Source organism: Pyrus communis, chromosome 9 (assembly GCF_963583255.1).
Source record: "Pyrus communis chromosome 9, drPyrComm1.1, whole genome shotgun sequence".
In the NCBI taxonomy this organism is placed as follows: Eukaryota; Viridiplantae; Streptophyta; class Magnoliopsida; order Rosales; family Rosaceae; genus Pyrus; species Pyrus communis.
In genome coordinates, this window is record NC_084811.1 from 5077114 (window position 1) to 5104433 (window position 27320).

A 27320-nucleotide genomic window follows, 5' to 3' on the forward strand; every position below is an offset into this window, starting at 1 on the left:
TAATATATCCGGAAGCTGCTGCCAAATTTAGCATGCTTTTCCTCCGAACTAGTTGACTGTTGAATTCCACCAGCTCACGCGCGAACGGCTGCTTCGGCATAACCGCATACCTCGTCATCTACGGTCACTATACTGTATTTTTGTACACGTCGGACCATGGAAAAGTCCTTTTCCTCCTTTTCCTCTCCTTTTCTTCCTTTTTGAATTTTTTTTCTTTTAAGTTTTTTCTTACATATTATTTAAATTCGAGTTTAGCATAACAGCTTGTTTCACTCTCTATTCTAATTTTTTACAGAATTTGAATAAATTCAAGTATTATCTTTTCACTTCTTAAAAAATAAAAAACACACGATGTAAATAATACGGTTCATAAGATTGATATAATTCTTCATTTTGTTTCTTGAGAATCGAAATCGATAACAATGGTCATTCTGTTTGTCTACTATCAATTATTTTGATCATTTCATGAAAAAATTTCATTAAATAAAGATAAAATGATCAAAATAATGGATAATGAAGAAACTTAGAGATTGCTTTTATTGATTTTGAATCACAAATACCAAAATGAGTAATTATGCCAATTTCAAATAACATTTTGAAAAAGAGTTTTATTATTTTAATATTAATTTTAATTATTTGATAAGTAAAGGTGAGGTTAGGGTTATAGTGGGCACTGGGTGAGTGGCGGTAGAAAAGTCATGAGGGAATAATGGAACTTTTTTGTGTTTGTGGATAAGAATTATGAAGGGAATAATTGATACTCTGTCGGGGCCGGCCTTGTCTCTTTTATTTTATCTGTGATATGAACCATGCAAAGGTTTCCACCGGACGATCATATATTCTCTTCCTGCCTCAACAATGTATCCTTTTACTTCCAGAAAAAGAATACTATCTCGTATATTTAATTTCATTTCGTTGAAGAATCATATCGAGTAAATAAGGGCGAGCGTAATTTGTTCTTCTTCACTTTACTTTCACGTGATATGTGCACCATGTTTACTTAAGTGTCATTCTTATGCATTGCACGTAACATGTGTACCTTTTAAGTGTTTGTTAAACTCATACATTTCTCACAGCATAAGTGTCGTATAAGGATAAAGCGTTAATAGTTGCATTCTAAATTTAAGTTTTAAGATTCGAATTTTCAGTGTGAATTAATGTGACAAGATCTTAAAGCTGATAAAATCCATATATATTTTCTGAATTGACTATCTTTTAACTTTCTGGGTTATTATTAAAGAATTATGAGTAAATCTGTTGACGTCTAAAAATAATAAGAGGATAAAATTACAAAATTGCAACTACGTAATGCTAAAGAGTTTCAGAACTTTTCAGAAGAATTACTTGAGGTACAGTCTAACTGGTACGTACAGTCCAATGCAACATAGAACACGAGAATGATATTTAATTTCTTCTTTTTTATAACCAAAAAAACCTTGAGATCATCATCCCTTTTTAAATTATGTAGGTGGATTTTGCTTTAGCTAATCTTTGCTACCGTATACGTATAAGAATACAGCAACAAAAATACTCATACCAATTAATAATTTAATTCTAATAATAATCATACAATCGTGATAATAAATAATATTTATCAGGATTATATTATCGAGAGATAATGGACAAAATTTTAACCTACACGAGTGCTTGTAGACTTTTGACCTCAACAATGTGATTTTTGAAAGATCAACCCATTAATTAATGTATCTATTGTTTCGACCATAACAGAAAACTTCTTATCTGCTACGAATTAAAAAAATATATATAGAGTTGGTTCGGACAAATAATAAATGAAACACTACAATATCAGTTAGGATCTTAAAAAGTTAGCATCTCCACTCTTTGTATTACCTCTCGAATTATAGAAGTTTTGAACCCACCGTGGTTAGCAGGGACGAGCTACTATAAGCTCACTGGGGCAATGGCCCTACTCATTTTTTATTTGTAGGAGAAAAAAACTAGATGTAGTGCGACATGGTTAAGTAATACACCCCACTTAAAACCACTTAAATGAAATAATGTAATCTTGTTAATATTTGCAACACTCCATCCAGGACTAATGACTACCCCACATACAAAGACTCAAAAGAAATTATAGAATGGTTGTGAAATCGGATGGGAGATCAATATGAATGATAACATAATTGCATACTGAAGTAGTCATACATGATGTATTGATGGGTTGTCTTCGGTAGTATAGATTACTGAGTAGTCCTGACTTTAACCCTGATGGCTAGAAAAATAAAATTTATGAATGGTAGTGCTATTCACACACCTCTTTTTACCTTTCACACTTAATTTTTGTCCATTGATCTTCTTTAGTTTATTCGATTCGACAATTAAAAATTAAAAAGTGTATGTGAAAAGTAAAAATGAGTGTGTGAATAGAACCACCTTGTATGGACAGTGGATAGTGGATAGTGGCTTCCAAGCATTTTTGATATAGCATGCCCAAACATGATTTGCATGCTGGCAATGCCATTTATTCATGCAGAAATGGAATGCGGATGGAGTTAAAACTCCCCGTGACCCTTTTGGTATTAGGTTAAACGAATCCATTTTTTTAGTGCAAAGTCGTTACCAACATCTACATCTAGTTGGTAAGAGCATATAAAACTGCAAAGAGCTAATCAGAAGGGAGTTTTCCCTATTAATATATTACAGTTTATAGGCCAAAACAAATTGTGAAGGAAACAACAGTCCATGGATTTTGATCGATTTCAAATCATGAACACGTGAAACTTGCAATTGACATTCGTCTGTCAATAATCCCCAGCTAAATTAAATTCCAACACAACATGCTGGTCAAAGGTTTTTTTCTTCTTTCATGTATCTATTTACTCAAACAAAATAAGGATAGGGATGTCCACGTCACACTTCTTACAAAGTACTTAGATTTGTATGCAAGATGCAACTGTGGCATTACATGTCAATCACAAATGTTTTGTAAAGAGAAACTAATCTTGAAATTGTATGATTAGTATACGCGCCGCTACATAATCAGTGTATAATTTTTGTTGCTTTTACAAGATTGTATATTTTAATCTCATATGACTTTACACTTCTCCCATTTAATGTGAAAGTTGTTCTAATTAACTGGGTCCAAATGAAGTTTAATTTTCTAGTTGCCTACAAGTCACTATCACTTTGCCATCCCAAATATTTTTCAATGTTTCCAAAATTCATCAAGAAAATTAAGGATTCCGATACATGCAGCACTACTATGAATATAATGAAGTCATATTTGTCCCAACTAATGCATATACAATCAGCCTCCAATTACGTACTGGAGAATGCCACAACCACAAGACTTTTAAAGCACCATTAACAAGTCTGTCAAATTTGTAACACATGCAGCATCACTTGAACTCTTATTAATCAGCACAAGCACACAATGGGCTATTTTACTTTTATTCAACTCATTAACTACGTAATTAAAAAGAGATTCTACTGCTAGCTTTTTATGTCACGCCTCGATTCTAAGCTATGTATAGAATTGGACATATTGATGTTGTCATATCAGTACGTATCGAACAACTTATACAAACAAAACACTAAAAATATAAATAACATAATGGTGGAGTCTCTCCCACTTATATACTTGGAGGAGGTTATTATGAATTCAATTTTAAGTAACAAAATAAACACAAAATCTATTACCAGCTTCACTAGTCTTCCCCTTTTCGATCTTGATTAATCTCATGAAGAACCACCACCACAGCAACTATAAATCCGAAATCCACCTGAGGGTACACCGTCACTGAAAACGAATCTTGCCCCAAAACTTTGCTTTTAAGGCCGAGTTGCTTATGCATCTAGAATTCAAAAAAATCTTCAATAAATTCTTCACTTATAAAAGAACATTCTTTTTCTTAAATTAATTACAAAAATACATCATGCGATTAATCTTACTTGTGCAATGATAGTGTTCTCTCTGGTGTATACGGTGCATGATCTTTCCTTAAAACTTCCTTTGACCTTGAAATCATGGATGTCTTCTTTTGTGTTAGAAGCCAAGAACACATCTAATTCAGTCTTCAATTGAACAACCCCCGACTTTTTGGCACTGAAAAGTAGATCTTTGCTATCTCCTCTGTATACTTGCCATCTCCTATGAGTCGTCAATATCTTCACAAAATTTAACGGTCAAAATGATCGAAATCAAATATCGATGACATATCAATCATATATCAACGACACAATGATCATGTAACGACGACATGCTAAAAAGGATCATTTTAGCAATCAAATATCAAAACTTGATCAGTTAAGCCAAAAACACAAATTAAAAGACAAAAAAAATTTAAAACAAGGATTACCCTCAATATACCAAAAAAAAAAACGTAAGGGAATTGTATCAGCTTGTACCTTTTGTCGAAATGTGACAATAGGAGTACCGGCGCTGTCAACTAATATGCGTTTATCATGGAGGCTGAAAACGGAACCCTTAACGCTGAACATGATGTCGCCATTAACATCGGAGACAGCAAAGGAACCCTCCTTAAGGGTCATGAGCTTCTCGCTAATGACTAGATCCACGGGGTACGGTGCTAGGAATTGTGAGCTGATCACAACCACAGGGTTCGACAGAGGCGGAGCGCTTGGTCCAGCTGAGGGTACAGGCACGGAAAACGACATCGTATTGTGTTATCAAACACTGGCTCGCACAAGGGATTGGTACATCAAAGATCGAAATGTCGTTTGCAGTTGATGATTTTATCAAGTTCTTTGACTTGTTCAAAGTTCAATGCTTCTGATTAGATCTGTTTGTGAATTTTAATTTATATTTACTATCATACGGTTTCCTACTTTTTAGTGTTTCTGAAATTCTAGTCCAAATAAATTGCCAGCTCCTTTAATTTTCAGCGACTTATAAAAGATGTTGAAGGATTCCTGACAAAGAAAATGTGTTGAAAACCTATTATTAGATGGCTGTTATAATTTCTGACAAAGAAAATGCCTCTTTAGCACACACAAAACATGCCTCTTACATTGTTGTTGGTATACAAGGAGTTTTTACAAAGAAATGTTGGATAAACAAACATAAGTTAGATCAGTTAGTTATAGCAATGTGTTCACCATCTTACATTCGAGTTAGGATTAAATTCGGCCCCTAATGGACTATAATTAATTAAAATAGGGATTGTCTTATAATAGAAATTAAAAAAAAAGATACATCGACAATACCAGAACTTGAAGGTTCGTTTTTCTTATATTTTCATTTTTATTTTCTAGTTTCTAATGTATTTTTTTGGGCCTTCATTATAATAGCAAAGAGTGGATGCCGCCCAAGCCCAACGAAATGATATGGAACATGTAAGGGGGTGGGAGCGTCCATATAGTCTCCCCAACCCCAAATTAGAAACCCAACTCTTCTTTCTTGCAATGAAGACTGGGCAAGAAAATGTCAGAGACGTCGTCGTCAGGAGCCAACGTTTCCGAAGGTATAATGGACGGATGGATGGAAGCAGTTCGAGCGGACTACGTTGTTCGTGAAGTATTCGGACCACAAAAAAGACATAGATCGATGGAAGTGATCACGTTATTGGACAACGTTCCTGTAGGAATCATGCACGACATCTTGCTGAGGTCCTAATCACATCACCAGAGTGTGCAAGTCAAGGAGGTCTCATGTCCAAAGCTCTGCCTTGTTTCTGTTGTGCCTTGGCTGATTATTTTCACCAACATACAAACCCATAGTTGAATAGTTTAAAATACAAGAAATAAAGACACAGAGAAATTTACGAGGTTCGGTAAAAACCTGCCTACGTCCTCGGAGAGATATTGTTCTTCACTATGAGAAAAACAGTACAAGTTACACATGAGTTAAATCGACATAACCCAATCCCATATCCCTTGTACATCCACTCACACAATTTTCCCAAGAGCCTCACTCTACCCCAAGAGTTCTTTCACAATAGATCTTTCACTCTAGCTCTCTTGATTTCTCTCACCCGTACCCATGGTAGAGCCAAATGCTCTCACCATCTCTTTGGATGCTTTTCTCTTCATCCGTTCCTTCTCCTTTGGCAAGGCATTTAAATAAAAAACAACCCCTTTTCTTCTCCTCCTTTCTTCCACCCGAAAGCCAAATAATTATGGCTTTGAAAAAGCCACAAAACAAGGAGCAAATTAAGCCACAAAATAAGGAACAAAAAAGCCACAAAACAAGGAAACATAATCCTCATCATGATGTTCCCTCATCAATATTGTTTTGTTTCCTAGCCTAATTTGGCCACTATCCAACAATCTCCACCTTGGCCAAATTGTACCAAAGTCCATTGGCCTTACGTACTAGCATGCACACTCTGAATCAACCTCGTTGGTCCTGTTCCGATTCAGTCACTGCCAATGCATGTGCAGCTGCTGCAAGCAAAAAAAAACATTTAGCTTCAGACAGGATCTCGACACATCCTCGTCTCCTCCAGCAGGTTTTCCTCCTCTTCATTGTCTGCAACTTGGAAACTTGTCAGTGCACCCATTTCCAGCAACACCCGTCGAGCCAGACAAACATTCCTCACACTTCTCATTCTTCAGGACCATCTCATCACCTGTGAATCCCATAGCTCCACCTGTTGCAAAACCCCTGCAACACTTGAGACTATACATCACCAGGAGATGTGTTGCTTCGAGTACCTAGAGGGCATACTCGAAGTCTTCCGCCACAAAATTGCTGCTACCTGGACCAAGATCATCCTTTCTTTTTCTCAAAGGACAATTTATCTTTTTATGCCCGAATTCTTTGCAGTCATAGCATTGTGGTCCCTTGCCCTTGGAGCTTGATTTGAACCTGCTGTCTCTCTCAAATCCTCCTCCCACTGGTCATCTGTCATTTCTTTAGGCTTCCCATCTTTTCCCTTCAAAGCTCTAACCATGTTGAGTCAAGACATCCTTTACTCTTATCTGCCAGAGAGTAAAACTGCCCTTCCCATTAAACTTCTCAACTGAAAACGACATGTTTGTAGTCATCATGGTGAATAATAAATCTGAACCTTCAATGAACCAAAGCTTCCAACAAAGCTCTGATACCAATTGTTGTGCCTTGACTGATTATCTTCACCAACATACAAACCCACAGTTGAATAGTTTAAAATACAAGAAATAAAGACACAGAGAAATTTACGAGGTTCGGCAAAAACCTGCCTACGTCCTCGGAGAGATATTGCTCTTCACTATGAGAAAAACAGTACAAGTTACACATGAGTTAAATCGACATAACCCAATCCCTTATCCCTTGTACACCCACTCACAGAATTTTCCCAAGAGCCTCACTCTACCCCAAGAGTTATTTCACAAGAGATCTTTCACTCTAGCTCTCTTGATTTCTCTCACTCGTACCCATGGTAGAGCCAAATGCTCTCACCATCTCTTTGGATGCTTTTCTCTTCATCCGTTCCTTCTCCTTTGGCAAGGCATTTAAATAAAAAACAACCCCTTTTCTTCTCCTTCTTTCTTCCACCCGAAAGCCAAATAATTATGGCTTTGAAAAAGCCACAAAACAAGGAGCAAATTAAGCCACAAAATAAGGAACAAAAAAGCCACAAAACAAGGAAACATAATCCTCATCATGATGTTCCCTCATCAATATTGTTTTGTTTCCTAGCCTAATTTGACCACTATCCAACAGTTTCGCACCCACCTCCACGCAACACTGATCAATCTGACAATGAAAATGACAATATTCAACAACTCCTCCTACCGAGTAGTTCTGGAGATGATTCCGGAAGACAAGATGCTTACTCGTTGCATTTGGATAACAGCCCTTGATTCAATGAGTATTCTGAGCTTACAAATCCATTTGTAGCTTACAGGGAAAATTATGTCTCGCACCCGTGCTATTACTTCTACTACTCTTTTACGTACCCAAAGAAGAAAAAGAACCAATTGAAGATTTTGATTTAGAAGATACCGCTAGTGATAGTTTTACACCTAAAGAAACAATAGAAGATTTTTGCTTGCAATATTCTTCTTCAGAAGATACTTCTACTTCTTCTATTTCACCCCAAGATTATGATGCGTGAATCAAATTGGTCGGAACTTGTAACGGGCTCGTGTGCCTATAGGAACCCTATAATTCGAAAGTTTGTAGTTTTGTCTCCGCTTAGTGTTACCTTAATCAGTGACCTTGATCACAGAGAACATTAGGGTTCGTTTAAAAGTGCTTTTAAATGACTAAAAACGTTTTTGGTGAAATTGATTTTGAGTTCCAGAAGCACTTTAAGTGCTTTTCGGAAGAAACATTAGATATGTGCTGCTTGTAGTAAACACTTAAAAGTGCTTTTCCAGGATCCACTTGGATTTTTACTAAGGATTGGTTTAAAAAACATTTCCCTAAAAATCATTTCAATTATTTTAAAAGTACTTCTGAATGAGCCCTTATTCTTTTGGATAGCCTATGATTTGTGTACCATTGACTAGCATTCCTGAAGTCTCATACAAACATTGGCGGAGCTAACATGGGGGCATTGGCGGTCATTGACCCCAACAACTTCAAATATCTCCTCTTCTAATTTTTATATATGACACTAGGGTAATGTTAGGAAGATCAAATTTCAAGACCACATTTTGTAAACCAAATGATGTAGATAGTGATGATTGGATTATTCCATAAATGTTGATTAATGTGCTTGTTTCCTATTAGTGGCACATCATTGGGTTTGCAAAATTTGGTTTAAAATCTTAGTTTCCCTAGCTAGGGCATACAAAATGAGAAACTATTTATTTTTAATAATTTTATTAAAACATATCGAAACTACAACCTTTCCAAAATAGGAAGAGCCTTTTTTGTGATCAATTTTGTAAAGAATCGTATGGGAAATCAATGGTTGAATGATAACTTCGTTGTATACAATGAAACATGAATAGAAGTCAATGGTTGAATGACAACTTGGTTATATAGAATGAAAATTCTATTTGATTCTATTGATAATGATGTTGTGATATGACGCCAAGAAACATGCAGATGTAATGGGAAAGATTTGGTATTTTTCAAGTTACAGAGAGTCCCTTGCCTTTTTTAGAAACATGTAGATTTTGGGTCGAGTTTAGTTTAAACGTGTGCTTTTTAGGAAGATTGGTGAACTAGGACTCATGGAATGACGGAAAACGTAGATATCGCATGATGGATCCCAAAACCTCAAAGTCCAGACTTGTTTGGAAGTGTTTTTAAAATGACTGAAATTGCTTTTAGAGAAAATATTTATAGGTTCCAAAAACACTTGAAGTGCTTCTTACAAGAAGCACCAGTTATGTGTTCCTAACTGGTACTTCTATAGGAAGCAAATAACTAGTGGTTTTTCATGATTTTTTTGCATTTTTACCAAGGATTGGCTTAAAAAACATTTTCATCAAAACTGCTTTGACATTTTAAAGGGATCTCCAAATGAGATTGATTTTCAAACTGACTGGGTATTGTTGTGTCTACCGCAACATGGATTACTTTGTATAGAGTCTTAAAGCTTTCATAGTTGTGCTAAGTTGCTATGGAAATTTTCCCAGTTTTCAGCATTTGCTGCAGTTCCGAGTATTGTTGCAGCAGATGTGCGACTACAAAGACTTTTTAAAGCTATTACAGTTTGAAGTTGGTTTCAGTCATTAATAGATGACCCAATGCTTAGTGTTATACAGATTGCGGTTATAAGCCTAACATTGTGCATTGTTTCATTCATATCTTGTTGAAGCTTCATGTGTTTTTTGGTTTCATGACACTGATTTTGGAGATATTGGTTAAATATTAGAATATTATGCCCACTAGATCATGGATATGAACTCATGACAGAAGTTGGTGAACTGCAAGTTGATCCAACACCTTTAATGCGTGACAGTACTTCAACCATTGCACTGACTAGGAATCCTAAGTTTCATAAAAAAAATAAAAAAAAAGCACACTAAAAGAAAGTATCATTTCATCAGAGATGCATCGCAAGAGAATGTTTCTGGACTCGGGAAGAAGCAGAATCAACAGCATCATTAACCAAGGAAGCCAACGGCTAGTTTTTGTTTTAATTGCAACGGCTAGTTTAGGTAGCCTCAATAAAGGCCGGGATCGAGTCTGTACAATTGAGTCGATGAGCTATTTGTATGCTAGCTTCATTGGAGATAAGCTCCTACTGTGCAGCCTAAAAAAAAACCCCTATCAATGGCATATGTATTTATGCCAACACTACAAAACAAAGGGGCTTTCGATACAAAATTAAGGACACAAATGAGGGATTTGTGTCTATTTCCACACAAAAAAATTAAAAGTGCCCATTCAATAAAGAACACTACATATTGTGCCCTATATAGAAAAGTGGGCACAAACGCATTTTCTGACAACTTTTTAAAACAAATTAAAACAGTGCCGACTCAAACTTGTCTCTCTTTCCCTCTCATCTCTCTTTCCCTTCTCTCTCATCTCTACTCTGCAACCCCTCTTCTCTCTGCAACCCCTCCTCTCTCTACCTTCCCTAGATTCGGTCCATCTCTCTCTCATATCTGCCTCCCTTAGACTCCTTTCTCTTACCCCTGTCTCTCTCTCTCTCTCTCCAAGGCTCCAACCCCCTTTCTATCTCTACCTTCGCCAGATTCGGTTCATCTCTCTTCCCTTCCTAATCTCTCTCAGATCTCGGCTTTCCCCCCTGACAGCTCGACGATCCGAGTTTTCTTGACTATTGACGAGGTTCCTATGACCGTGCAAGCACCAGCGGCGCTGGAGGAAGGACATGAAAGGCCGTGCAAATCCCCAAGAACTCTGCTTGCATGTTAGCTTTTTGTGGGTTTGATTTTTTTTTTTTTTGGTAATTTTTTAACAAATTTTGATTTTTTTGTATTTTATCCCGCAGGAAACTCTACTTCTCCTCAGTGCATTTGGTAAGTGATTCACTTTTTTTTCCCACTAATTATTTGGTTTTAGAGATGCATGTCAACATTTATATCTAATCTTACCACTGAGATACAAGTCCAGACTTAGGTTAGGTCCTTCGCACACAACTTAAATTATTCGTGTTTAATTACTTTTACTTGGCTCATGGATTAGTTTTGCTAGTTTTACATCGGAAATCAGGATATACACAAAAGGAAATGTTAGTCTTTGAATCAAAGATATTTTGATCATATAGTTATGTATACTGAGGAACAAAAATAAGAAAACATTTATAATTCCTGGGTTATTGAGGAATCTGCTTTCGGTTAATCACTATATGAAGAGAACTGTTTGTATATTTTTTTTTTCCAGGTAGGTGAGCGTGGCTGATTTAAAAACAACATAACCTTTTTTTATTATTTTCTGCTTGAAAATTATCATTTTTTACACAAAAGAAATAGTTGCTTATCTGAGATAATTGCAAACTCATTTCACTTGTTACTTTGATAGCTTATTATTTTGTCTTACAATACAAGGTTAAATTGTAAAACACATTAACGAATGGGAGAGGTATTAATAAATATCCTTTTATTTCCCACTTGTATCCAAACATGTAATTAACTCATGCTGAGCTTCAAATTTACTTGGATGATTACAGTCTTTTAGCTCTCCCATATGTAGAGTAGAATGAAAGTAGCTAATGTTAATTTGTTTTTGACAGAAAATTTCAATGGATGAGTTTCTGATGTCGGAAAGTTTGAGTTTACAACCTGGAGTTGAAGAGAGAGTTTCCAAATACAGAAAATTTACATGGATGGTTGCACAATCTTTTAGCTCATATATACCGAGTCAAATTTCTTCTTGATAATTTTGCTTTCTTCAAATATGAGTAGCGTAGACCCCATGGGCAAAACCCCTTTATCTGTACTCATTCATTCATTTGTGGTGTTATAGGAAACAGGATCTGAGACAAATTTGAAGAAACTTTGAAAGGAATATGGGTTAAGTGTTTATGTTTTTGCAATTCTGATTTCAGATTTATTTTATTATAATCTGAATATGTAGTTTTAACATTTTTGAGGTCATTGATTTTTTGGGTGCAGTACATCTTAATTCTAAGAAGAGGAGATTTGACTCTGTAAGTGCAGGTCTCGGATTGCTCCGCTCTCTCAGTGTAAGTACGTCTCTGCATATCTTTATTTCCTCAATTATATTTGACTTTGTTATGTTGAGTTGCCAAATTAAAGATATTGCACTACCTTTTCGATGCTACATTAAATCAGGAACATGCGAAACATTAAATTTTGAGTGTTAATTATTGAACAGGGGCTGCATTTTAAATTTGTAAACATCCACAGTAGTAATGGTTTGGGGCTTGATAGTTGTACCAAATCTCTTTTAAGTTTGGGTAGACCTTTTTGTAGCTTTCTAAGTTTGGGTTTTTCTTGATGTGTGCTTACGTGGTTTGGGATTACTTTCCTTTGCAGGCCTCGGTATTATATAAAGCTTTGTGCTTTCATATTAAGGTAAAGTTCGATTATATCTTATTAAGGTAAAGTTTGATTATAAGAGCTGCTGCAAAGGTAGATTCTGATAACCGTCATTCGTCTGAGAAATTCTCTGAGTTTTTAACTTCCATTTTCATTGACAAACTTTCCCTTATATATCAAAGAAAGATACAAAATTTAATAAAACATTATCTTCTACCTCTTTAATGTAAACATCATCTTCTGCCTCCAATGGAAACGACATCTTCTACCACTTTAATAGAAACATCATCTTTTATATATCTCTTCGATGGAAATGTAATCGTCTAAGTCCATCTTCATGTTGCTTTCTCTGAATGAAAGGTGATGAAAGAATGAGTTAGGGCTTAAGTTACATAAATACTTTTTTATTTAACAAAATAATCGAGTCCAACCTTTTTTTAAAATTTTTTTTTTTAAATCAATATTATTGTACAATAGTTTGTAGTTCTCTTAGTTAAGAGCATTTGCCCATGCACTTGAATCTCATGTTTGAATCATTTTCTCCACAATTTGGTGTAAATTATCTTGTCGTTTGTCAAAATAAATAATAATATTATTATAACATATTTTTAAAATTCTTATGTGTCATTTTACAAAGAAGCAAACTTCTAATTAAAATTTTTATTAAAATGTGTCCTCTTTGGACTAGTGGGTATGAAGCGGATGCAATCACTTATAAACCAAAACAAATTGATTGACCGTCTTGCCTGTTTTGCTGTCTCAAGTTCCGGTTCTGTTTCTGGTTTGAAGAACTACCTGATATTATCACGGATGTTTTGATTTCTAATTGTATTTCCCAGGATTGGTGAGGGGGCTCAACTTTTTGTTCTGATCTCATTTTGAAATGAATGAAAATCGTTGCTTTCACCAAAAATAAAAAATAAAAAATAAAAAATAGAAAAAAGGAAACCTAATAAAAAATGTGTGAAAATTTTGAGTTTTAACGATAAGGACAAAATAAAGAGTAAAGTGAATAGTATCAGATTTGACTTTTTAGTGTAAAAGTGTGGTTTTTCGTTAAAGTGAACAGTACCGTGAGCTTTTCGTTAAAACTCTCTAAAAAACAGTTCTTCAAAGGGTATTTCTGTAAATTGCAACATATTTAATTGCGGCATCGGGCAGAAAACAAAAGTGAGAAAGGAATAGAAAAATCAGATGACGTTTTGTTTTGACTGTTGTGTTCTTGAAACATGCTAGATTGCATTATAAATTTGGAGTAATTAGCAGTATTCTTATTTTAACTGGGTTTTGGATTCTTTTGTAACAAAACGAAAAAGAAATATGAAAAAAAAAAATTTGAAATTACATTTAATTATTCAGGGTCAGAATAAATAATTCTTCATCGTAGAAGCATCATAATTTGTAAATTTTTCTTTGTTATCATCATCTACGAATCAATGGATTTTGAGACTACACTTCCAATGCATAATAGGAAAACCCAATGAATGGCTTGAGTCTGTTGCTATGAACACTTTCTACCCATCTTAGTTGCTATGGTTGGTGTTTTGCCTGATACCCTACAAAGAACATCATGTCACACATATGGTGTTTTTAGACAAAATTGCTAAAGGTGTTGCTTCGATCAAAATGACCAATAATGCATGTTGTGCCAAATTGAAGGACTCAGATTTTTACATTCATGAACTAATTGGCTAAAAAAATCAATGCTCAATTCTAAATTTTAGGGAATTGTTATTAGCACTTTAAAAATCTCATTTGACATTTCAAATTTTCTATAATTAGAAAGAAAAATACACTTATGAGGAGTGTAGAATGAGATTTTTGGAGTGCTAATAACAATTTCCAAATTCTATTCTACTAAACAAAATTTTGGGCTTGAACTAAAAGAGCTAAATGTCTCAAAGTTCAAGGCCCAAAACTCCTCTTTCATACCTTGTCCTAACAAATTGACTAGAGAAGAATGAATGTAGTCTGACTTGGTACACATGCATAAATGCAAGTACTCCTCCACAAGCACAAAGTACAAACCCTAACTCACCCAATTGTCTTGAGATCTCTCCCCATCTCCCTCCTTTTGAAGCAGTGTAGAATATAGGGTAATTACTATCTTTGTGCTTCATATTTTTGTTCATGATCACTTGAATCTTGAGGGTCTTTCCATCTCCTTTTCTCATTACATTACACATTTTATAGGTTGTGGGTTTTACACATTTGGGGTTTTCGTGTATGGGATTCTTGATCACCAATTTAATTTTGTTCCTAAGATTTTGTTCATCTATATATCTCTTTGTAGTATGGACGAATTAATTGCCTGATTTATAATTATTATTTATTATTTATTATAGAGACCTGATTTCTCATTATCTATTAGTTGTTAATAGATTTATTACACTAACTTTGATAATGTGTTCCCCACAGGATCACCGAGCTCCAGCACCGATTCTACATATATAAACATAATACTCTATCAACAACCCAATGGTTTGTTTAATAATTTTAATTTCTTATTCCCAAAAAAGAATAATAATAATTTTAATTTCAGTTGTAACAAATTAACATCCTCAAAATATATTTCTTTTCTTTTCTTTATGTATTGTATTGTATTGTATTGTTGGAGTTCAATATTTTCTTAAAATATATTTTTATTTTATTTTTCAAAAATATCATTGGGGTCTTATAGACTACAAACTAGTTTGCCGGAAGCAAACTTTGTTGAGGGGCTGTTTCTGTTCATAATGATGGCCCAGAAGCAAACTTCGTTGAGGAGCATGTTGCTGTTCATGGTGATGGCCCAGAAGCAAACCCTGTTGAGGGGCTTGATGTTGTACATGGTAATGGCCCATAAGCAAATCCCGTTGCGGGTGTGATGCTGTTCATGGTAATGGCCCAGAAGCAAATCCCGTTGAGGGTCCTATTGTTCCTGCTAATGTTCTAGACGCAAACATCGTTGAGGGGCATGTTGTTCCTGCAGATGTTCCGAAAGCAAACGCCGTCGTTGAGGTGTATTCTGTTCTTGCTGATGGTCCAGAAGAAATCCCCGTTGAGGGGCCTGTTGTTCCTGCTGATGGTCCAGACGCAAATGTTGTTGAGGAGGGGCCTGTTGTTCCTGCTCATGTTCCAGAAGCAAACGCCGTTGAGGGACCTGTTGTTCCTGCAGATGGTCCAGATGCAAATGTTGTTGATGGGCAGGTTGCTCATGTTCCGCCCTTGGATGGTAATGAGTGCACAATCTTTTTTGTTTCCACAACAGGTCAGCAAAAGTATTATTTACATCTTTTAATTAATACTTATTCCTCCAAGAGTTTAGGCCTAACAAGTATGAGATAGAACTTTGGGTTTATTTTATGTCCTATAGGATTCTAAAGGCTTATTATTTACAATTTCAATAAATACTTAATCCTCCTAGAGTTTAGGCCTGACTTATTTGAGATAAAACTTTGGGTTTATTTCATGTCCTATAGGATTCTAAAGCCTGATGAGGAGCCTAGCCATTTGATTGTGTATCAAATGATTGGATCATCGGGACATTTGATGGGAAAGTTTGACAGAAGCTTGCTGGAGGATCACCATAGGCTAAAGTACGTGTTAATGATTTTGGCCATGAAAATGAGCAGCCTCTATGGAGCTCATCGCATTCAATTTAGCATGTGGCCAGAAAGAGGAAAGAATGGATATGCAACTTTAGCATTTGACTTCAGCATTTGATGGTCTACGGGTGAAGACAAATGCTGAAGTCTTATATCCATTCTTTCCTCTTTCGGGCCACATGCTAAATTGAATGCGGTGAGCTCCATGGAGGCTCATTTTCATGGCCAAAATCATTAACTCGTACTTTAGCCTATGGTGATCCTCAAACAAGCTTCTGTTAAACTTTCTCATCAAATGCCTCGATGGTCCAATCGTTTGATACATTGGAATCAAATGGCTAGGCTCTTCATCAAGCTTTAGAATCCCATAGGACATGAAATAAACTCAAAGTTTTATTTCAAATAAGTCAGGCCTAACTCCAAGAGGATTAAGTATTTATTGAAATTGTAAATAATAAGCCTTTAGAATCCTATAGGACATAAAATAAACCCAAAGTTCTATCATACTTGTTAGGCCTAAACTTTTGGAGGAATAAGTACTAATTAAAAGATGTAAATAATACTTTGGACCTGTTGTGGAAAAAAAAAAAAAGATTATGCGCTTATCACCATCCAAGGGTGAAATAAGAGCAACCTGCCCATCAACAGCATTTGCATTTGGACCATCAGCAGGAACAATAGGCCCCTCAACGGGATTTGCATGTAGACCATCAGCAGGAACAACATGCCCCTCAACAGGGTTTGCCTTTGGATCATCTGTAGGAACAATAGGCCCCTCAACGGTATTTGCTTCTGGAACATCAGTAGGAACAACATGCCCCTCCTCAATAGCGTTTGCGTTTGGACCATTAGCAGGAACAACAGGTCCCTCAACGAGGATTTCTTCTGGACCATCAACAAGAACAAAATACACCTCAACGACGGTGTTTGCTTTTGGAACATCAGCAGGAACAACAGGCCCCTCCTCAACGGTGTTTGAGTTTGGATCATCAACAAGACCCTCAACGGGGTTTGCTTTTGGGCCATCATCAAGCCCCTCAACGGGGTTTGCTTCTAGACCATCACCATGAACAGCAACATGCCCCTCAATGGAGTTTGCTTCTGGGCCATCATTATGAACAGAAACAGGCCCCTCAACAGAGATATAGTGGAACAAAATTTTAGAAGCAAAATTAAATTGGCGATCAAGAATCCCATGCACGAAAACCCCAAATGTGTAAAACCCACCACTTACAAAATGTGTAATGTAATGAGAAAAGGAGATGGAAAGACGATTGGGTGAGTTAGGGTTTGTACTTTGTGCTTGTGGAGGAGTACTTGTATGGTTGCATGTGTACCAAGTCAGGCTGCATTCATTATTCTTTGGTCAATTTGTTAGGAAAAGGTATGAAGAGGAATTTTAGGCCTTGAACTTTGAGCCAATTAGCTCTTTTAGTTCGGGCTCAAAATTTTGTTTAGGAGAATAAAATTGAGCATTGATTTTTGAGCCAATTAGTTCATGAACGTAAAATCTAGTCCTTGAATTTGGCACAACATGCATTATTGGTTATTTTGATCGAAGCGACACCTTTAGTAATTTTGTCTAAAAATACCATATGTGTGATATGATCTTTTTTGTAGGGTATATCATGCAAAACACCAACCATAGATTCATTAAAATCTCTCAAAATTCTAATTGAATACACTCCCCTATAATCGAGTCCTTGAATTTGTCACAACATGCTTTATTGGTCATTTTGATTGAAGTGACACCTTTAGCAATTTCGTCTAAAAACATCATGTGACATGATTTTCTTTGTAGGATATATCAGGCAAAACACCAAATGTGTTCATAGCGACAGACTCGAGCCATTCATTGGGTTTTCCTATTGTGCATTGGAAGCGTAGTCTCAAAATCCATTGGTTCGTAGATGATGATAACAAAGGAAAATTTACAAATTATGATGCTTCTAAAATTTAGGAGAAATGGGATCGCCAACAAAGAACTCTCTCACGAAAAATAAAAATAAAGAATTCTCTCTTTTACTCAACCATCACAGCACACCATTTCGGAGGCAGATTGTCTGCCCTCCTGTTTGGGTGCCTTTCTTATCTCCTCCTATTTTATGTGGTCACGGTTAAGTCACGTCAACATTTTATATTCTAACTGCTTTTTGTATTATCTCTATTAAAAAATCAATATAAAATGTTGATATGACTTAACCGTGACGGCACAAAATAAAAGGGAATGAGAAGGGTATACAAACAGGGCAGACAATCTGCCTCCCACCATTTCAGATCTTCCTTTAATTTATGGTTATCTCAATCCGTCCCTTCCCTTTGTAGCGAACTGAGTTCAATATTATTTTCTATTTTTTTGTTTATGATTACATGGCTTGAAGATCTGTCCGAAATTTGATCGATATTTCTGAGTTTTTTGTCATTGTTTTGACTGGATCTCTCGCAGATTATTTTTGTCTGAAATTTGATCGGTAAAACTTAATCGGAGTTCGGTGTTCCACCCTCTCTGGCGGATGCGGATCTGGTCCTGCGCATCGTTCCCCAATCTTCTTCCCGCTGCTGCCGTTCAACCATCCTCTCAACCCCAGGTATTCCTCCTTCCCCTTCTCCTTCTCTCTCTACGTCCTCTCTCCTTCCCTCTCTGTCGTTCCCTATGTTTCCCTATCTGATCTTTCTTGCAAATTAATTTTCTTTCTTGCTTTATTTGATTGTGTAATTTAGGCTTTAATTAAAATTAGGGGTTCTCATGTTTCTCAGATCTGAAATCAGTTGGGAAATTTCTTCTAAACACGTTTGGTTCTTCTGTTCGTCCATTAATTGAAGGGTTTGTTGCTGAAAACTGCGATACATGTGGTGATTTTGTTGTTTTAGAACTTGACCTTGTTTTTACCTGTTGCATATCAAGTTCTATGTGTTGTCTTAATTTTGGGAGTAAATTGTAGCAATGGTCCTTTAACTTTAACTTAATTAGAGAAATAGTTCCTCAATTAAAAATTTATTACCATTAGTTCCTTAACTTATCAAAACTTATGATTCCTCAACTAAAAATTCATTATCATTGGTCCATCAACTTTAATTCAACTGGAGAAATGAACCCTCAATTTTAACCAAATTGTAGCAATGGTTCGTCCAACATAACTCATTTTGACAAAATTTTAACGAAGTTGACGAAAAAGATCATATCTACACGTTTTGAAAAGTTGAGGGACCTAATTGTAGCAATGTTCATTCTAACATAACTCATTTTGACAAAATTTTGACGAAGTTGACAAAAATGACCATAGTTACATATTTTGATGAGTTGAGGAACCAATGTTAATGAATTTTTAGTTGAAGAACCATTGCTCCAATTTGATTAAAATTGAGGGACTATTGCTATAATTTACTCTAATTTTGGTACGTAGAAATTGGATGGAGGTGTCGAGTTAAAGGTTTCTAATTGTAGTGATTATGTTTGGGTGAAGAGCTTCTAAAGTCGAAGGTGACTACTTTGAAGGAGTCATTTATAAATCCCTATCATCAGTGACTGGTGCATTAAGGGACATGGCAGAAGCCCGAATAAGTGGCTGTAATGACCTCCAAGGACCACCCAAGTTTGAGCATGTGGGGGAGGTCTTGGCAAGCCATTTAAAACCAAATAATTAAAAGCAAGTTTTCTTATTAAGCCACGTGAAGGAGACCCTTTTTAATTAGAAAAAAGATAAGAGTTTATTCTCTTTCCTCCTACTGAAGATCTGTCCCAATCTCATTTTAACCTCACTTCCTCGAACTGGGAATATCCAATTCCAATTTCTGTTTTCCTCTAACCCCACTCAAATAGGGATGGGCAAATAGCCATCGGTTATGGGTAACTGCGATTATCCGTCTATTTAAATTTCGCGGTTACGGTTATGGGTAACTGTTTAGATAATTAAATGATTATGGGTATAACCGTTTACCTGTGAAATTTAAATGGACGGTTATGAGTATGAATTGCGGTTATAATGGTTACCTGTTTATTTTAATAGATATATAAAATTAAAAAAACAAAAAACCTAATCTGTAAGACTGTAACCTGTTCGTTCTCTCCGCCAGGAGGCTAGGACCCCGTTTATTTTAGTAGCAGGTGATGAATCTGATTGGTATGTTTAATTCACTTTTAAATTGCTGCCATGGGAACCGGTTGTGGACCTGTGGTACGAATCCGATGTATAATCTGAGGTCACATTCACTAGTTATACCTGACTCAATGCTAGCTATCCTTTTTGATCCTTCATAGATATTTCCTCCTATATGCCAACACCTCTGGTTAAATACATTTCTTTTGGGATACTAATTGAATTTATACATTTCTTTTGTAGGTCTCTTTTGGTGACAAGAAGTCGATGAGACTTTATGATTGAATGTGCTTAAAACATTAGTGTTCGAAAGTGTTTAGTTTTGAAATATTTTGGAGATTTGAATCATCTATTATTCAAGATAATGACTACCTTGAGTTTTTAAAAGCTTTATTTTGTAATCATATAGATGTTATAATTGAATATTTGCTTGGGTATAGAAGAAAAATATGTCGAAAATACATGAATTTTCTTTCCAATATGCTTACTCAAGTAATGAGAGGTATTTTGTTTGTAAAAAATCGATTATTAGCAAATATATTATATTACCTTGATTGATTAAAACTATCGTTCGTCTTTAATATTTCAATTATTGAAGTTGTATGCGGTTACGGTTAAAAAAAATATGTAAATAGGCGCAAAAAGGTGTAAATGGGTTAAAAAATGAATAAATGGGCAAACAGGTATATGGTTAAGGTTAAATGGGTACGCGGTTATGGGTGTGGTTAACCATATAAACGGTTATGGGTATGAGTATAACCATTTAGGTAATTACTCAACGGGTAAACGGTTATGCAGGTATAAGTATAAACATTATGGGTAAATAACCGCGGTTACCCGACCGTCATAACCATTGTCCATCCCTACACTCAACTTATTCCCAGGCCACTACAAGCTGCTACACGCTCCATCTGTCTAGATTAATCATACAAGATTTTAAATTTGATGTGCATTGGATGAAAATTTTAAATTTATAATACATTATAGTTATTGTCTGTTATGATTTTTTTATATTGTTTGGATCATGTGTTGGGTAGTTCATATATATTTTTTAGCTTCATCAATTGATATGGTTTTTCGTTTTGATTAATTGATGTGTAGAATTAGAAGTATGGAACAATATTACAAGTGAAAATCATCATCGATTAGTTCAGACAATACTCTTCCAAATAGTTCAACTCCAATTTTAAATAGTTTCAATCCTATTTCGAATAGTTCAACTCCAATTTTGAATAGTTCCAAACCATCATCCATCTATTTTTTTTTTCTTCTTATATTAACAATGAAACTATCATGATACATTCTTAAGAGTATGAAACCTTGTCGTTCTTATATTAACAATGAAACTATCATGATACGTTTTTAGAGTATGAAACCTCACAAATTTAGTTGTTGTAGCTTGTAATGTTGTTTGTTCAAAGATTATGAAGTTGGTAGTTGATTGTCTGAATTTTCAATGTTATTTTCATCAGAGTTTTTATATTGGGAACACCCGATATTAGAATCCTGAATTTGCCACTGCCAATCACGTAACTTTATGAGATGCATTTTCTAATTCCTTCTTTATGACTTTTTGTGATTAATTTCTTCTTCATTTTGCCTAAATGTCTTAGAATTTGGAAGTCCATCACCAAACATTCCCTTATTGGTTGTCATTGTATTTTCATTACAGAACCGATGTCAGTGGACAACGTTGAAGGATCCAGATCAAAAGGAAAATGGACGGAAGCAATCTCAGTGGACGATATTCCTAAAAAAATCATACCACACAAAAGACAAAGATATGAGCAAGTTTTTCCTGAAGACATTGAGAACGAAATCCTGCGGAGGTTGCCCGCCAGATCTCTTATCAAGTTCACTGGGGTGTGCAAGTCATGGAGGTGTCTAATCCGAAGCCGTAAATTCATTCACGCCCACCTACACCGTTCAATCATCCAACCAAACGGCCAGAACGACGGTGGTCAGCTCCTCATACATTGTTCGGACAAGAGGGATGGCACTCCGAATTCAACTAGTGAGTATTTCAACCTTACGAAACTATTATTTGTAGCTTACATTGAAGTTAATAGACCTAGTACTAGCACTGCTACTCTCCCCCAACCCCAAGGTGATAATAAAACGATGGATTCAGATGTAAAACGTCGGTGTTGTGAGTTGGTCGGAATTTGCAACGGGCTGGTGTGCCTCCTTATTGACAAAACCAGAATATTACTTTGGAACCCTTGGATTAGAAAGTTTGTGATTTTGCCTCCGCCCAGTGTTATCTTAAAAAGTAACAAGGACTCTTAAGGTTCGGAGAAGTGAAGCATATGCCTTTGGCTTCGATTTGCGTAACAAAGACTATAAGGTTCTGAGAACTGTGAGTTATAGTACAATTACCAGATTGTCATGCAAATTTAAGATTTGGTCCTTAGCTAGGGGCTCCTGGAAGAGCCTCAGAGGTCCGGTTATTCCTAGAGACTTCTCGCCCGGAATTTTTACTTGTGATGAAAGTCATGCTTTTGTAAACCGTGCTCTGCATTGGATTCATAGAGACTTTTTTGACGAGAAGTTGATCGTGTCATTTGATATGTCCACTAAACTATTTGGCAAGATTGCAATGCCGAAAGCAGTTTTGAGGAGGCCGACAAGCTGTACACCGGAACCTCAAGTGTTAAAACAAATTTGCCATGTTTCAATTTACAAGGAGTCCCTTGCTTTTTTCGAGAAGCATGAGAGTATGGGACCATATATTTTTGTTCGTTATTTGTTCGTTATGACATGTGGGTGATGAAAGAGTATGGTGTTGCTGAATCGTGGGCAAAAATATCAACTATATCTCGGGAATCAGAACTTGTGCTCACTCCAGATGCATCTCTTCCGAAAAAATGGTTCTTGACGTCATGCTTCTTATGCATCTGCATTCAGCAATAAGTACGCATGCGCGCGTTAGAATCATGCATATGCAACGTATAAATTCAACGTTGTTCCGCCTCAGTAATCAATCAAATACAATATTTAAGCACGAAAATGATGAATGATTAGTAAAAATTCTTACTTGAGCAATGATGGTGTTGTCTCCAGTGTATATGGTGCAAGATCTCTCCCCCCAACTTCCTTTGACCTTGAAATCATAGTTGTCTTCGTTTGCGTTGCCAGCCAAGAACACATCTAATTCAGTCTTGAACTGCAAAAGAGATGCCTTCTTGGCACTGAAAAGTCGATCTTTCGAGTCTGAGCTCTCTCCTCTCTATACTTGCCATCTCCTATGTGCCGTCATTATCTTAACCAACAAAAAGGAATCGGATTAATATAACATACCAATCCAACAAGAACAAGTATTCTCCTTCCTTTTCTTGACTTTGAATTTCCATACCTTCCAACAAATTAAAAGGGTCCATCTTTAGGTTTTATAGCTTTTTTTGGTTGCACATCTATTTTATTCACTTCATTCGATCTAAAGACGATTTGATGAGCAAGGATTTGTACTTGTATTGTTCATGGAGAAATCCTTATATGGATGGATAAGGTATGAGGAAGAGTTTTGGGCATTCAAATTTGAGTTGATTAGCCCATTTTAGTTCAAGTCCGAAACCTATAGCCAATTAAGGTATTGGGTATCCACCTGATTCATGTGTTTAAGTTTGAAACTTCTCAACTCCTCTTTATTATTGTAAATTTGTAATACTTTCAAACTCGCTTCTCTTTTTAATAATAATTCTAAAAAAAGAAAAAGAAAAAAAGGTCTTGATCTTTGAGCCAATTAGTCCTAGAACGTAACTTCGTGTCCTTGAGTTTAACACAGCATGCATAATTGATTGTTTTCGTCGAAGGGACACCACTAGCAATTTCATCTAAAAATAACACCATGTGTGTCACGTGATCTTCTATGTAGGGGTATATCGGGCAAAACGCCAACCACTCAAGCAGTGGGAGTTGACGACGAGCCAATGACGAGCTTCGAGAAAGCGTGCGGCTTTGTAGGCTTGCCGGATTTGAGGTTGGCTGATTGAGCGAATTTTAAAAGATACAAGTACTAAATTAGTAAAATTAAAGGTGGGGTACGCACATGCGTCTAAAAGAACAAGCTGTAACAAAACAAAAGATAGGTATGACAATTTTTTGTACAACTCGTTAACTTCACACAAAATGACACAAAAATAATAGATTTTTGGTCAATTTGTTAACGAGTCAAATCATTATCGAATCACCTGCTAATATATTGTTTTCCAAATCAAGACATTAAAGTAATGCAATTTCTTGTATGACCCGTTAACCCAACACAACCCGTTCACGAATCAAGTCATTATCAAGTCACCTGTTAAGATAACGGATCTCACACGACACGAACTATTAAAATAATAACTATAATACAAAGTAACACGAATACGATAAACACGACCCCACATACCAAACCTTAACATTTATATTGACATGGATGCATATGGGACCACAACCTTTCACAATAGGGTGAACCTTTGCTCATGGGATGCACATAGGGAATATAGTTGAAAGAGTTACTTTTCGTTATATGAGGACAATATAGTGGATTTCTTTTAGTTTTAGACACACTAATATTGGAGTGTGAGAATTTCGACACAATAAGTCAATCATAATTAGTCATCAAATATGTAGAGTCGATCAAATTTATATTTTCCACTTATTAATAAAGACGAACACTAGATTAGTGCTCGTGACAATGAAAAAACATCCTACTGTTAGAACGAGCCGGTCAAGGAAAATGACATATAAATAGTCAGAATCATATAGATGGGGGAGATCAAGCTCACATATTTTGATTACCATAAAAATTTTGAAAAATTCCGACGTTGTTGTAACAAGAAACAAATAATCTCAAACAAGTTACAGATCGCATTTGTAATGAAAACTCATGATCACAGAATAGTAAAGATCCAAATCATCATACATTCGCAAGTTTTTAGAAAACACAGCAGAAATAAAGTCATTACAACAGACATCATCAATTTATTCAACAGAAATAAAGCACAGCTTCAGTCTAGCCCACTTCTGTCCATATTAATCTCATGAAGAATGACCACAACAGCGACTATGAAGGCGTAATCGACATTAGGGTACACCGTCACTCCAAATGCATCTCTTCCAAAGAAAAGGCTCTTGATGTCATGCTTCTTATGCATCTGCATTCAACAATAAGAACACATGCACACGTTAGAATCATGCATATGCATCATATAAATATATCGTTGTACCGCCTCAGTAATCAAGCAAACACAATATTGAAGCACTAAATTGATGAATGATTAGTAAAATTCTTACTTGAGCAATGATGGTGTTGTCTCCAGTGTATATGGTGCAAGATCTCTCCCCCCAACTTCCTTTGACCTTGAAATCATAGTTGTCTTCTTTTGTGTTACCGGCCAGGAACACATCTAATTCAGTCTTGAACTACAAAAGAGATGCCTTCTTGGCACTGAAAAGTAGATCTTTCGAGTCTGAGCTCTCTCCTCTATATACTTGCCATCTCCTATGAGCCGTCATTATCTTAACCAACAAAAAAGAATCCGATTAAAATAAGCAATCCAACAAGAACAAGTATTTTCCTTCCTTTTCTTAACTTTGAATTTCCATCCTTCCAACAAATTCAAAAGGTCCATCTTTAGATTTTCTAGCTTTCTTTTCTTGCGCATCTATCGTATTCACTTCATTTAATCATTTTAAGATTTTCTTAACTATTATTTGAATGTACATTTTTTTTGCTAAATGTTATTCATAAATGCGGAACTATTGATCCTACTCGATCGGATGGGTATTCACCTCAAAGTGTTACTTGATCACATTCAACATACATAAGTAAGTTAGTGCAACACGACACATTTCATTAACAGAAATTAGCAAAAGAAAAGAAAATTAAGTGCAACACGACAAGTTTCATTGACCAAAATTAGCAAAAGAAAAGAAAAACGAGTCAACGTCAAAGTCTTATTATTAAGATTTGATTATTGCATTACTATGAGATGTCCAAAGACTCCCATGCCTTTGTCTTGGTTGAACTGACCCAACCGGCGACTTCATCTTCTTAATTTGGGAATTATCCTTCGGAAGAGGCCAAATTACAATCGTACTTATGTAATCTACTTGAATTTTCACTTTCGTCCCTATAATTATTTTATAGAAAAACTAATGAAAAGAGTTTGAAAACTTCGAGTTTTAACAAAATAAAAGGTAAAGTGAATAGTGTCATAATTGATTTTTAAGTATAAAAATATAATTTTTCGTTAAAGTGAATAGTACAAAGAGCTTTTCGTTAAAATTCCCTTATTTTATTGCATAGTTTGCTTTTATTTTGTTCAAATTCGTCAATTATGGCACAATTTTGAACTTTAAAACTTGTTGAACTTCGATTTTTTATTTTAAAAAAAAAGGTAAGAAATTTGTTCAAGTCCGTCAACGAAGTTGATTTTTTCCTTCCACTTTTGGAATGAAAATGTGGACTTCAAAAAAATTTGAAGAAAAGGTAAGAAATTATAGAAAGATGCATGGTAAAATTAGGAGTGGTATAACTGGTAGGATACCTTTTGTCGGAAAGAGACGATTGGATTACCGGCGTTGTCCACCAACACGCGGCGGTCGTGAAGGCTGAAAAGTGAGCCTTTGATGTTGAACATGAGGTTGCCGTTGACATCGGACACAGTAAACGCACCCTCCTTGATGGTCATCATCTTCTCCGTGATCACCAGGTCCACCGGATACGCCGCGAGGAACTGCGGGCTCACCACCGTCACTGGGTTCGCCAGTGGCTGTGCGCTAGGCCCTGCCGCCGGCACCGGTACAGCATAAGACATGTCGTTGATTAATTAGTCAGAGAAACTCTCAAGCAACGATGATCAATTAGACTTGGAAATATTTCTGATTGTTTTTGGAATAGGGTTGTGATCGGATTGGGGTATTTATTGGTGATGGATGAGAAGTTCGTGATTTAAACTGGGGTCGGATGGTGTTTAGTTGAATATTATGAGATGGGTTGACTCGGTGAGATGGTGCGCGGGAATTAATCGGTGGGGACCGATTAAGAAAAGACGGACGCACCGAGTAAAAGTGGATCACGCGTCACTGTGCGTGGTGGGAAGATTACGACACCGCGTGCGATAATCTTTAGTAAGGAATCTCTTGATCTCGAGGCTTGATTATCATCAAAAGGGATGTTAAAAATACCATATAGACATATAACAGTAACAAATGACGTATTAATTATTCCAACCAAAATGTTAACATTGACATAGAAAATAAGGCTAAACTACATGGACAAAGAGATGTCAAATTTGAAACTGACTTTAAATATAGT

The 27320-nt window shown here is 35.9% G+C and overlaps 3 protein-coding genes, 1 long non-coding RNA gene and 1 pseudogene across 4 annotated transcripts; 2 read left to right on the forward strand and 3 right to left on the reverse strand.

The window, feature by feature from the left end:
* Positions 1 to 3668: 3668 nt before the first annotated feature.
* On the reverse strand, positions 3669 to 4638 carry LOC137744678 (protein LURP-one-related 15-like). Its single transcript, XM_068484448.1, has 3 exons — positions 4369 to 4638; positions 3913 to 4128; positions 3669 to 3815 (listed from the first exon to the last, which is right to left on the reverse strand). Exons 1-3 carry the CDS (start codon positions 4636 to 4638, stop codon positions 3669 to 3671), a joined length of 633 nt encoding a protein of 210 aa, XP_068340549.1.
* Positions 4639 to 10402: 5764 nt separating this feature from the next.
* Positions 10403 to 14888, forward strand: LOC137746113 (uncharacterized). The gene is made up of 6 exons (XR_011069763.1): positions 10403 to 10742; positions 10824 to 10851; positions 11565 to 11660; positions 11798 to 11844; positions 11947 to 12017; positions 12331 to 14888. It is a non-coding gene; the product is annotated as an uncharacterized lncRNA (long non-coding RNA).
* Positions 14889 to 16250: 1362 nt separating this feature from the next.
* LOC137744241 (ribosomally synthesized cyclic peptide phomopsin precursor phomA'-like) lies at positions 16251 to 17272 on the reverse strand. Its single transcript, XM_068484101.1, has 3 exons — positions 17258 to 17272; positions 16555 to 17052; positions 16251 to 16265 (listed from the first exon to the last, which is right to left on the reverse strand). The coding sequence occupies exons 1-3, from the start codon at positions 17270 to 17272 to the stop codon at positions 16251 to 16253; spliced, it is 528 nt and encodes a 175-aa protein (XP_068340202.1).
* Positions 17273 to 21694: 4422 nt separating this feature from the next.
* LOC137744242 (putative F-box protein At2g02030) lies at positions 21695 to 22306 on the forward strand. Its single transcript, XM_068484102.1, has one exon. The coding sequence runs from the start codon at positions 21695 to 21697 to the stop codon at positions 22304 to 22306; it is 612 nt and encodes a 203-aa protein (XP_068340203.1).
* A 2544-nt stretch (positions 22307 to 24850) lies between these two features.
* LOC137745691 (protein LURP-one-related 15-like) lies at positions 24851 to 26972 on the reverse strand (annotated as a pseudogene).
* Positions 26973 to 27320: the final 348 nt, after the last annotated feature.